General features: G+C 52.2%; 1 protein-coding gene across 1 annotated transcript; it reads right to left on the bottom strand.

Annotated features, from left to right (window-relative positions):
• Nucleotides 1-253: 253 nt before the first annotated feature.
• LOC120897761 lies at nucleotides 254-12,875 on the bottom strand. Its single transcript, XM_040302843.1, has 6 exons — nucleotides 12,477-12,875; nucleotides 10,571-11,501; nucleotides 7,720-7,921; nucleotides 6,772-6,997; nucleotides 5,281-6,667; nucleotides 254-5,193 (listed from the first exon to the last, which is right to left on the bottom strand). Exons 2-6 carry the CDS (start codon nucleotides 10,686-10,688, stop codon nucleotides 2,201-2,203), a joined length of 4,926 nt encoding a protein of 1,641 aa, XP_040158777.1. The 5' UTR covers nucleotides 10,689-11,501; nucleotides 12,477-12,875; the 3' UTR covers nucleotides 254-2,200.
• Between the last annotated feature and the right edge of the window lie 290 nt (nucleotides 12,876-13,165).

Raw genomic sequence — 13,165 nt, forward strand, 5'->3', positions numbered from 1 at the left:
ACAACCCCCCCGCCCGACAACAACCCTGCTAAGGACCCCGCGCTCCTGGGCATGTGGAGTGGGAGAAGAGCGAAGGCACAGTTTTAGCAATCAATGTAATGTTTGCTTTGGTGTTTGTTTACTAGAAATTGATTTTATTTTAGAACTACGCTAGCGAGATGCAATAAAAATAAAGCGCAATTGGGAATTCTCGCACTCCATTTGAACTGTTTCGGACGGCTCAGAACAGATACAACAAAAAACACCGAATATGTTTTAGTTTTCCGATCGTTTTTTGGAAGCGAGCGCGCCCATTCAATGAACAGACGCTGTCGCATTTTTATTTCATTTTGTTTGATTTTTTATTTGTTTATTTCTTTCGTTTTACTGTTTTACACGATCATTAACTTTTAATATAACGTTTGCTCCCACGTTTGCCGCGTGCCTTACATATTACATACAGCTTGCTCGGGGAGGAAGGTGTGTTCCCCCGCTTAGTCCGCTCACACACGACGCTGAAGCTTTGAACAGGAATTACGGGCGAAAAAAAGGCGCATTTATAATCAGTGGTTATTACATCTTGTGGAAATTAAGCTCACAATTGCGCTTACAAACGATCGTTTTTTTTTTCTGTAAGCTTTTTTGCATATATGGGGTATAACAAATATGTATATCTTTCTTAAATGTTTGCTCACCCTCTCTAGCGGGCTCTTGTTAACACTACTTTCTGGTACAATTGTGTTCACTTAGCACAACAGTTTCGTTCTTCCGAATCGCTTGCTTCGCTTGTTACAAGTTATTCGGCGTAGCTTAGCAATCCTGTAGTATAACGCTTTGAATAACTCCTACTCTGGTGTATCTAGAGGATGGATTACGATGTTCTAGCAAAACACATTTTCCCGCTAATTGTGCGCCTTGAAGCACCGTCAAATAATGAATATGCAAGTAGAAAATGTATACGATTGCTAAGCAAGTCTTCTCATGAAAAGCAGCTCGCCCCTACATCATGGAGCTGGAAATATCACTAACTAAAAAGAGAGAAAGACAAAAAAACAACAAATTCCTCCTTAAACTAAAGTACTGTAAGGGAAACAATGAAAGAAGTACACATTTTCTGCTTGACCTGTATTGCAAAAAAAAAAACAAAAAAAAACCATTGCCAGAATGCCTATCTGCCTATACGCATACATGCTGGGATAAGTTAGTTCGGTCGTACATGGTACGACTCTATATGGTATTGGTACGCTAAACGTTAACTAAAGCCATTATGTTATATGTTTTGCGCTTCTCGTGTTCGCTCCCACACGCCTTGGGGGGATCGTTTTGTAATCTTCCACTTCTTCCGTTGAATCACGCTGATCGCGTCCTTCGGTTCTATATTAGTTATGAGTAATGGTTACCTATCTGCCCTAACATATGTTTCTTTTTTTTTGTATCATTTTTCATTACCATATCATTACCTCGGTATTGGTGTATTGTTAAACTGCTTTAATAAAACCGCGCAGCTGCGAGCATTACTATTTTGGTAATCCTTAAGATACTCTTTCCACCCACTAAATACGGGGGGTGAGTAAGGGTGGTGAGTACGAGACGAAAAATAAGTGCGATTAACCCCCACCCCACCCCCTCCCACACTTTTCTGTGGGTACTACCTCCACAACCCACCACCACCACAGGGTGCAGGCACAGCCTTCGGTGCAGCTGCAAGGCGCATACCAGCAGTGATTGCAGTATGCAGCTTATTGCTTCGCAACACCATACCGTATCCATTTTCGTACGGTGCAGTTGGGGAAGCGGCAGAAACAGGGAAACGTTTTGCTCACGGCGAACAAAATCTGGTAACAGTTCCACAGCTCGTCTGGTTGGCCTGGAACCAGCACGGCCACCCCAACTGCCCCACACACAAGGCGCTTGGGCATTGCTTTCTCCGTATTCGGTTAGCGAATAGTATCTCTAATTGAAATGCTTCAAATTAAAACTTCACACTAAACTCATATGCTATTTTAGAACCGTTCACAACTAAAATCACGCTACGGGAGAGCGTAAAAAAGGGGTTCTATTGTCTCCCTTATAGCTCGATAAATTGTGCTCCACTGTTCCGCTCTCTTTCCAATCGTAAATTATCACCTTTACTCTTGCTGCAGCCTTTCTACTCTCATCACTAGGATGTCCAAATCCAATCACAATCACATTTTTTTTACCAGCGCGCTCCGCCCAACATTTAAATCTTCGGCAGCTTGTCCGCCACCACGAGCGGGTTGTTCTTCTCCAGTATCTTGCGGCCCTCCACCTTGAAATCGTACGAACAGTTGTGGGCCTCCGCGTACCGGTGCTGGGCACAGAAGATTTTCTCGCAGTGACACTTCATGATCATGATGACGCCCAGCTTCTTGTTGCACTGGGCGCACCGCAGCTTCTTCGACTTGATCTGCTCCGTGGTGTGGTGTTGCGTATCCGCTACCAATGGACCGCTGGCGTCGCCGCCGCCGCTGAGGATGACGGACGCCTTTCGATCGGTCGGTTCGTCCGTGAGGCGCAGCAGTCGCTCCTTATCGTCGTGCACGATGATAGCCGAAGCGTTCGTTGTTGCACCGGGCAGTGAGGCCCGCTGGTCGCACAGCTGGTCCCGATCGATGTGCTGGATGATGGAAGCAATGCCGTCCTCTTCCTCCTCCTCTTCCTCTTCCTGCTGCACGCCTTGGCCCGCTTGCAGGAACGCCCGGCGGGCGGAAAAGTGTATCTCTCCGTCGGCGTTCGCGCGACCCGCCGAACCAACCGGACCGTTCACGGCACGGTAGTACTGCTTTCGCGCGTCACCGGCAGGGGCGGAGGAGGCGGTGTAGGGTTTCGAACTGCTTACCACTCGGAGCGGCAGCTCCAAGCTCTCGTCCGCCGGGAAGGAAGCATGCTGATGTTTTGGATGATGTGGCGCCTGTTGCTGCTGCTGTGGGGAGCAGCGCTGATGCCGGTCCGGGTGTATTTCGGGCAGTAGCAGTCCCGCCGAACTGCCGCTGCTGCCCGAATCGCCCTTTCTGCCGCCCGAGCCCGAGTTAATGTTGATAAACTCGGCACTTTCGAAGATGTCGCTCGTGTCAATCTCAACGAAATCGTCAAAAAACGAATCCATATTGAACAAGCTTTCGTCCGAGGGGAAGTAGTAGTCGGAGGGTCGCAGCGGCGTCGAGGACGGGTTACCATTGTACTGCAGCGAGGTCGCGTCCTCGCCGAACAGGAAACGGCACCGATCGTCCATCGAGGAAGCGGTTCGCATCAAACCACCCCGATTGCTACCCACTGCCGCCGATGAGTGGTCCTTGTGGCGATAGTTGGTCCGTTCCGCCGCTCGACTGCTGCCGCCGCCAGGCGAGTACGCTTTCGCCGTTGGCCCCTCGCCTCCCGGAGCGGAGCAGCAGCTGAGGCGGGAAAACCGGCACTCAAAGTCACCTCCACCACCTCCGCCAACAACGAACGATCGGTTTGCGTGCTCCTCGGAAGCACCGCTCGAGCGCGTGCTGTCACCGTTGGCACAGCCCGAACCGTCGGCCGTTTCGTTCGCCTCCGAGTCCGCGATGCTGGCCAGATGGTCCCGAATGCTGGGCAGATGCCGGCCGCCCCCGATCGATTGCTGACGCTGGCGCAGGTACAGCGCGTCGCTTCCGCCGGCCAGCGTTTCGTCACTGTCGCCCATGCGCCGGCGGGCTGAAGAGGCGGCGCCCGCGCACAGCGACACCTTGTAGCGGTTCAAATTTTCATTGCTCCGCACGTACGGCACGCTGCCATCCTTGCGGTACTTTAGCAGCGTGGACGACAGGCCGCTCGCGTCGTCCCGCGTCGGTGGCAGCAGCCCCTGGTGCTTTTTCTTTGCCGCCCCGCTGCTCACACACTCCAGCTCGGACGTGGAGCTCGACAGGCACGCGTCGTTTAGGTTCGTGTAGCCGCGCCGGTACTGCGACGGGATCGTCTCGAGCCGGGACAGCTGGGGCACGAGCCGCGTACAGCTCGTTCCGCCCCGGAAGCCGTTCAGCAGCGTGGGGCTGCTGCCGAACGCTTTGCGGAACTCGTTCAGGTCGATCGATTTGGACTTGTTGCCGCCCGGCTTGTACGCACTGCCGACTGCCCCAACACCGTCCCCCCGCATCTCCGCCACGTTCAGCAGATCGTCCTCGTCGGAGGATATCGACAGGTGGCTGTGGATGAAGCTGGTCGAGTTGGACGACTCGCGCGGCCTGCGTATCGAGGAGCAGGAAGACGACGTCACCCGGTCCTGCTCCTGTCCCGTTTCGTCCTCTTCCTCCTCCTCCTCCTCCTGCTCCTCCTCCTCGTCCTCCTCCTCTTCGTCATCGTCCCGCTGCTCGTGGTCGGGAACTTCCTCCTCGTCCAGCACCTCCTCATCGTCCGCATCCTCGTCCTCCCGCCCGAAGCGCACCGTATCCCACGAGGACAGCTGAAGCCAACCATTGCTCGCGCCCAGGTTCGATATTGCCGGCAGCTTGATTAGGTTGGTGTAATCACCGGCACCGTTCGCTGCTGCGTCACGCCCAGCAATGCGATCCGACGCGTCTACATCGGTGTGGAAAAACTTCAGCTCCAGCTCGTTGATACCCAAGTCCGAATGATGACGGCGCGGATTGCTCAGCTGCTGCAGGCTTGCAGTGGTGAAAGGAACATCGTGATGCTGCTGCTGCTGCTGCTGCTGTTGGTGGTGCTGTTGCCGGTGATTCCAGTGCTGGCACCAGGCAGCAGAAGAGCTTCCTCCGCCGTTTGCAGCACAATGTGCACCGTCGCCACCGACTGCCCCAGCACCGGTCAGGCTGTTATTGCTGCCGAACAACGAGCTCGAGCTTAAGGAGGCCGCAGTAGTACCGGCGCTCGATTTGACGCTTTCGGCTGCTATCTGCGCGAGCTGAAATAACGATTCCGACGCCAGCGTTGCCTCCCCGACGATAGCAGCAGCAGCCGGGGGGTTCGCCGGTAATGGTCGTAGCTCCAGCAGACTGCCGTGATCCGGCAGCATCGGTTGAGCTGGTGCATCGACCGCATTGGTGCCTTCCACATCCTGCAGGCTGGTTGTGGACGTGAAGTTGTTTTTGGGCGATTCGCCACGGCGCGTCGCTGCGGCGGCAACCGTCTCCAGCTGCGCATAGGAACCAAGAAAAGACTCGACCGGAGAATCCTCGCGAATCAGCAGCTTCGGCAGCTCGTACACGCTACTGTCTGTTTTGTGTTTTAATGGCAAAGAGAAGAGAACACGGGGAAAGCATTAGAACAGTTATAGTACATAAAAGCGGCAGCCATTCTTACCATCGGAAGTTGACTTGTAGAGCGTGCGAAAGGATTTGTCCATGCCGCCCGTGCTCGCATTCTTGAAGGCGTACTCCGCCGAAGCAATCTTACAATCCAGCCCGTCCTCGCTTCGCGTCACCATCTTTGGTACGGCGCCGCCGCCTGCTGTCGTCGCTGCTGCTGCTGCCGCCGCCCCAGCTGTTGTTGCCGTTGTTCCCGCCGAAGCCTTCAGCCCGTAGTCGTAGTCCGGCAGATACTCCTCGATGTTGTTAAGGGACGGGTTTATCTCCGGCAGCGATTTCTTCCCCGCCGGTGGATGGTGATACAGATGGTGCACCTTCTTCGAGTAGTTCAGCATCAGCTTGTTGAGCGAATCGTTCGAAATGGTGCGCTGCTTCGACTGGGTGTACTTCAGCAGCTCGATCAGATCGTGCAGCGAGGCGGACGATACGCGACTTTCGTCCAGCTTGTGCAGCGACTGGGTGGTACAGGCGGCACCGCCCCCAACACCGGCCAGCCGCGTGCCCAGACCGCCGGCGTGATTGCCGCGCAGCTGACTGCCCCCGGCAGTGCAGCGCCGAATGTTGCTGTATCCCGCATCGAGCGTCGTTTCCGACCCCATTCGGCTCAATATGCCGTTGGAGTGGAAGGAAAGCGATCGCTCCAGACCGGCCGAGCCGGTGTGTCGATCGCTCAAACCACTGCCACCACCACCACCACCGGTCTGAGACGAGCCGTCGCGTGCAAAGTCCAGATTCTTCGCACTGATCGTTTTGAAGGAACGGTTCCGCTGCAGATGCTCCCGGATTTGGGACCGCTTCTCCAGCTCCAAGGTCGGCGAGCGGCCGGCCGTTGCGGTGGCAGCAGTGCCACCGTGCAGCAGGTTAACTAACCCGTAGCCGAACGGTGTCACGGTCTGCTCCTGCTCCGACCGCCCGAGGTCGATCACGGCGGGCATGGATTTGCGGTGCGGAGCGCTCGCTGTACCCGCGCTCGGTAGCATCGACCCGATCGTACCCACCATGGGCGGATTGTGCCCGCTGGCTACGAGTGCCGTTGCACCGCCACTACCCCCCGCCCCTCCTCCCGGTCGGTAGCCGATGGGTGTCTTTTCCTCCTTGATGACAGTCTCATGATGCGGGTGATGGTGCGGTTGATGATGATAGTGATGGTGGTGTTTCTTGTGCCGGATGCGGCTTGCGTTGCGAATCTGCGTCTTGTTGCTACCCACGGTGTTGTCGGTGATGTCTGCCGAACCAGGAGCGGCGGGACGACCGTCACTTCGGTGTGCGGATTTTTCCGACCCCGCTTCCGGTGCCTCGTTCCCTACCGCTCTGTCGGCAGCCTGTGCACCGCCCAGTCTTTTCTTTTTCATGCTTAGCTTTGCCTTTATTTGATCCATTTTCTGCAATGAAACGCAACGCAACGCGTCGTTTGTTGTTAATGGGAAGCTCGCATTCCAAACCCCACCCACTACCCCCTCCCGTAGAGGAATGTATTCTCAAGTACCTGCTTGGTTACTGCAGCGTCACGTTCTTTCTGGCTCATCGGGCCACCGGGTCCGTACGTGCCCTGCCCGGAAGCACCACTTCCGATGATGGAGCGCGACATCGATCCTTTCATGCCGTCGCAGCCCTTCTCGGCCCGCACTTTCATCAGTCGGTGCACGTTCTTCTTGTTGTCCTTGTACAGCAGCAGCTTTAAGCCTGGACTCTGTAGATTCATAAGATCTTCCCTGTGGAGTGAAGCGAGTGGCGGGGAATTAGTAAAGTGCTTTTAATATGCTTTTAAGTTTTCATGGTGGGGACCCTAAAAAAGATACCATTTTAAAACAGCACGCAAAAGTCTTGACAGCACACACACACATACACACAATACCCCATCGTACCGCCCATATGCTTCCACACCGACATCGATGGGTCGCGTGATTTCGAAATCACGAAAATAGTTAAAAATAGTTTCGCTGACCGGCGGCCCCGGGGTACTGTCGCCGCCTAACGACGTCGAGAGGTTTACTTTTTTTTGCTTCTCTCTCTCTCTCTCTCTCTCTCTCTCTCTCTCTCTCTCTCTCTCTCTCTCTCTCTCTTTCTTTCTCTCTCTTTTTGTCTATCTTTCACTCTCTTCCTCCTCTTCCATCCGGAGAGCACATCCGGCCTGTGGGATGAAGTGACTAATCTTCAAGGGGGACTTTAAGCGAGACACGCCCCAACACCAGCGTGTGCGGTCAAAAATAAATGAAAACGAATCGGCGTGGCCCAGCCACACGATTCAGCAGCCACGGCCGAGTGTCTTGCCATTTCCGTCCTGCACGGAAGGGGGACTGAGTGCTGACATAACAGACCGGATCTGATGTCCTGTTTGCCTGTGTTACGTGTTTTAGCAAAAAGCTAACGGGTTACGGTCAATCTTTTCCTGCAAAGTGTTGAAAAAAAGGTATAGGGTACTACTACTACTAACCCAGACAGTACATCGCTCATGTCCAGCCAGTTGTCGTAGTCGGAGGAGATGGTGAACAGCCGCTTGGAGGAGATCGGTCCTCCCTTCATGCCGAGGACGAGCTTGACGCGCGACCCTTTCACCAGCGGGATGTCCTTCATCTCCATCGCGTCACTTAGCTCCTTGTGATTGTACAGCAAATGCTGCTGGCTGATGGGTATTCCTGTAAATTGGAAAGAGAATATAAAATAAAACGTCAGTTAACACTATTCATCATTTTCATCAAAAACAGCACAACACAAACAAGCGCGAAAACAGGAGCGGCCCGCCTTTTTCTGTGGTGTAAAAATAGCAACAACAACAACAACAAACAGTGTAATGCACAATTATTCCCTCCGGCATGTGCGCCGGCGTCAGCTATGTACTGCAACCGCACCATATGACTGGGATAGTACACGCTTTATAAATAGAATCCTATTTTGCATCTCTGGCGGGCGCCTGCCGTTCACCATTGAGCATTCGGGAAGCGCCGGGTAAACACACCAACACACACACATACACATGTGCAAACAGGGGCCTGCTCAACACCACAAGCAAACATGTCAATCCCATAAAGCACATTTCAACAACATCAACGGCTACAACTCGAATGATTTGTCATTGGTTGCTTGGACTTTGCTGTGGCAGTCGAAACACGTTTGACAACGTTCAAATGGTATTTTACGGGTTAGTAATAAAGTGTACAGTGTTGAACAGGCCAGTGATCCCTGTATGATAACTGACCCTGTTTCACCTATCGATTTGTATTAAATTACTATCTGTTTGTTTCTTCACTCTTCAAACGATTGATATTTATTACAGAGATTTCCCGCCGTAAGCGAATATGATGCAATATCAAACACTCCAAAAAGTAAGATGCCAACAGACTTTCAGGATGCTCTGGCAATTGAAGTCTATATTGGAACATACTGCCGGTTCAATCACAGCCAAAACCTTGACATATAACAATATATGCAGGCTAACAACCACGCTGCTCTACCTTCAATCGGGCGACAATAGTCAACAAAGACATGCAAAGCAAAGAGTTCCCTATCTCAGCGGAAGCATCTAGAGCGGCTCTGGACTGAACTAATCCATCCTTGCGAATATTATCGTGAAGACGACAGTGACTGATTAGGCACATGACAATGCTCGCAGCAAGACTTGAACTGGTTCCATTGCCGTAACAATCATTGAACCCCTTAATCTGCACACCACTCTGCCACGTACTGTGTTGATGGTCGGAGCAGTTGTACCTTCCCGCTCCAGAGATACAATACATTTACACAGGTTGCATCTCTCTGATCAACGAAATGGAAGGGGAAAGAAGAAAAAAAAAGCTTCAAAGACTGCTCTGGTAGTTGGTACTGGGTCGATTTCCCACGTTTGATCGATTGAAGGGGGGTGTTCGGGCTCATCAATCAAACCTCATGAATCACAAACGCTGCAGGCAGATCTCAATTGCAACAACAACCACAACAACAACAAACGCACCTCAGTACCATGAATGTGTGTACATGACCAACGCAATGGGTTCCACCATTCTATACCAATCGATTTTACATTCCGCCCAATCCTATCAGACCGGCAAGGCCGGCGTAATCTCCCACACCAAAGAGCTGATAAGACGGGCACAGCAGCAGAAGATTCACTTTGCGATACACGAATGCACGAATGAATGTGCCACCTTCCGTGCCGTGGTTCCGTTACCATCCCAGCAGCAGCAGCAGCAGCCAATGTACACAAATTTGCACACACCAACACAAAGCAGCGCGAGCGTGCGCGCACACTGCTGGTGTGTGTTATCAGTGCAACCGAATCGTGTGACACGCGGCACAAAATGCACGTGAACAAACCGTGGGCGGCACGACTACTACACACGGCTGCAATCGCGTTCGCGTGCCCGTGTGTGTTAGTGGTACCGTGTGGCTCTGGAAATAATTCCTCCAACGCACCCGCGATCCGGCGACACTCGCAAATGTATCGATGACAATGCTAATTTGTTGCTATTAATAGCGATCGATTTGAAGCGTGTTTAAGGTGGGTGGCTTCCCTTATTTTCGTTTACTGCGACAAAACTAGGTCCCTGCCCGGAATAATAGCGGCCTTATCTAAGGGGTATGCCAACAATAGTAGCTCGCCTTTTGACTCCAAACCCTCGAATGATGAATCGAGGGAGTTGTTTTCGGGAGGCCAACGGTGATACAATACTGGCTGCAGTTGTTTGCCGTGAACCAATACAAAGGTTTCAAGTGCATTCTGGATCTGTTGTCCGCTGCACGGCAACGTTGCCGTTTCCGTCATATCATTCATTGAAGAATGGTTTGGTTGAGTAACCTAGCGACTCCTACACCACAGCATATGCGACGTAAGCTTCCTGTGTTGCAGGTGATTGTGTAACACAGAGGAGCAACCGTGCATCTCCTGCATATGATAAGGAGCTTTCAAGCGAATTAATATCGTGTTGGCGTTTTACACAGCTAAACGCAATATGGTGTTTGTGTGTAATGGCGTGCTTGGTGGCGACACGTTACACGAGAAATGCAAAAGACGGACAAAGTAACGCATTAGCGTTATCGCGATTAATCAATCGATCACAATGGCACAGCAAATAGCCAAAGAACAGACGGTTCTGGTGCGCCCTCCTCTCGTTGTCATGGGGCTTTTCCTTAGTTAATCTAACTCGTCGATCCTTCGTTTGTTTGTCGTTCGGATCAAACTAATTGTTGTTTTTGCTTGTTTCGTCTAATGCCGAGTTCGGCGTCGGGATGCACTTAAAGTAGAAGGGCAATGAAAACAATCAAACGCTGTACATACACACCCGTATACATACCTTCATATTTTTGTATTTCTGACTTGAGATACCCAACCGTATCGCGATCGTTGACCGTCACCTCGAACTCGGAGCCGGTCAACGTTTCCACTATGATATCGTACGACGGCGTCCACATCGTGCCGTCCGTGGGGTGTGGTGACGGTGGTATGGATTGAAGGTCAAAATCGATATGACAAAGGGCTCCCCTCCTCCTAGCCCACACCTCTCATGCGACAATGCAATGCGGGTCTATCGCCGTGTTCTTCTTTTATTCCTCCGGTTTGCTACTGTATATCACTACTCGCGGACACTTGCAAGTGCGCAATATTTTAGATGTTTACTGCAGTGCTTCAACTACACACCACACTGAGGCAAAATATGCTGCCACACTGCACATACACACACACATCGAACTACGTCTAGCACACTTGGATCGCCTGGATATTGCAGCGTTAATCAGACAACACAGACCCGATAAATATCCGTTTCAGCAACCTGCGCAAACAAAGTTATCCGCGAGAGACGACCTGACGGGGAGCGAAATCAGGCTGACATCCGCCACACAGACGGCGAGCGGGTCACAATAGCGAGTGATGATGACACGGCTGCTGTTTCAAACCACTGGCCATATACCTCTTGCATGCGCCTTCTTTATCACATCCACTGGGGCCGTACGCGTCTCGGCCTGCTGCAGTGCCACGGAATGATGTGTATGCGGGTGTAGGTGTATGTGTGTGTGTTTGTGTTCTCCGTATCCAACCAATATTATTAACACGCGACCACACTGGACTGCTTCCAATTATTATCACTTCACCACAGCAGCTTGACGGGGTTCACTTTATCACGCCAAAGTCAGCACCTGCCTGCACCACAGGCCGGATTCTTCTCGTTCGAGTTTTGTGCTGTGCTGTGTGCGTTGCTTAATCTCGCGGTAAGACGTACGGGAAGGCTAAACTTGCGATGTTTAGTAAGGGGAAACAAATCATTCACTTATTCTCAACACAACGCAACCCCCGCACACGGAGCACACAGCGCGCGCGGCCACGGCCGGAAAATAATGGCGAACGGGAAAATCTATTTAATTTAAGAACCTAGGCAACTGGCCGTGTAAACACCGCCGCGTAGACTGAAAACGGAAGCTTCCTGCCGTCATCGCCGCCCTGCTGCGCCCATGGTATTATTTTTGTTTTTCTGTCACACTCGATCGCGCTGTCTCGCTTCCTCCTTCTCGGGGCTGCCGTTTGCGCCCGTTAGCGCTCTCGCACTCTTCCCACACACACGCACACACACAGCGCGGCGCCACTGACAGTTGGCTGCGCGATAACACACACCACTGCACGCTGCACGAGGATCGTACACGGATGCACGTCACCTTGGTGCAACGGTGTGTATGTGCGCGGTTGTGTGTGTGTGGAGCGCACACTACTGCTGCACCAGTGTGCGTTGTATTCGAGCAGCACCACCGATGAGTAAGAGGCGGTGTACGTAAACGTCGCCAAAAGCAGCAACGACGACGACGACGATGAATCGACACACACACACTCATACACGCAGCAACACAGGCACGCCAATGCTACGGGTCAAAACGGGAATCGTCCAAGGCGAAGGAGGATGGGGTTGCGGGGAGAGGTGGAGGGGAGCACGGATCACGATTGTGACGAGGCCCGCGGCGGCACCAGTGCGCGAAGGTGAACCGCGCGCGACATGCGACGTAAAATAATGCGTTGTAGCTTTTTTCGGGGTCCCGTCGTGGCACCGTTTCCGCGACGGAGCTGAGTCTGTGTGCGTGTGTATGTGCCCCGTTTGACGATGACTCTTCCGTTTGCTCCACCGACCGTGGTGGTATGTGCAAACCAGGGTGGGACGATGAACCACCGAGCACAACCGTGGCACAGCGGAGGGGCGAGAAAGAAACTTCCCGTACCTGCCAGATGTCTCTCGCAGGCCTTAGCGGGCGCTGGGGCCTCGTACCGCACACAGCTGCTGGATCGTCGTGGTGGTAGCGTTCGTAGCTTTCTCCTCTGCGCCTCCGAACAGCAGGACGGCTGCAGCCTTCCGCTCCCCACCGAACCACACTGCTCGTCCACGGTACCGCGTTTGCAGCTGCCTCATTAACACTTGGATCCCTTTGGTCCGATCACTGCACTACCATTTACGGGGCGATCTAGTTCTGCGCGCCAGCAAGTTGGAGTTCACTTTGGACCCTTTTTTCTACGCCCATCTACGCACTGAAGAAGAGGCAGCGCAACGCGGACACTTTCTTCTTGCAATCGCTAGATGCTACGTAAGACCAAGGCACTTTCTTCTTCTTCTTCTTGCAAGTCGCACGGTGGCGAGGCGGTCGGGACATGCGTGGATGACATTTGTTGCAAGAAATTGTTCAAATAATTTAATAATATTGCTACTTATAGATGTTCTTAGATAAATTTGTTACATATGGGTATTTAATATGTAAAGTGATGATTTTTAACGAAAAATAAACCTATTTTCTTGACGGTAATATTTTGTATACTCCAACTAGGAGTACGAATCAGCATGATGGATGCATTTTCTAAATAGATTTCAGTTTATTTGGTAAATAAATGATCAAATTCAGTTCCAAACGATAAAACA

The sequence above is a fragment of the Anopheles arabiensis genome, chromosome 2 (genome assembly GCF_016920715.1).
Source record: "Anopheles arabiensis isolate DONGOLA chromosome 2, AaraD3, whole genome shotgun sequence".
NCBI lineage: Eukaryota > Metazoa > Arthropoda > Insecta > Diptera > Culicidae > Anopheles > Anopheles arabiensis.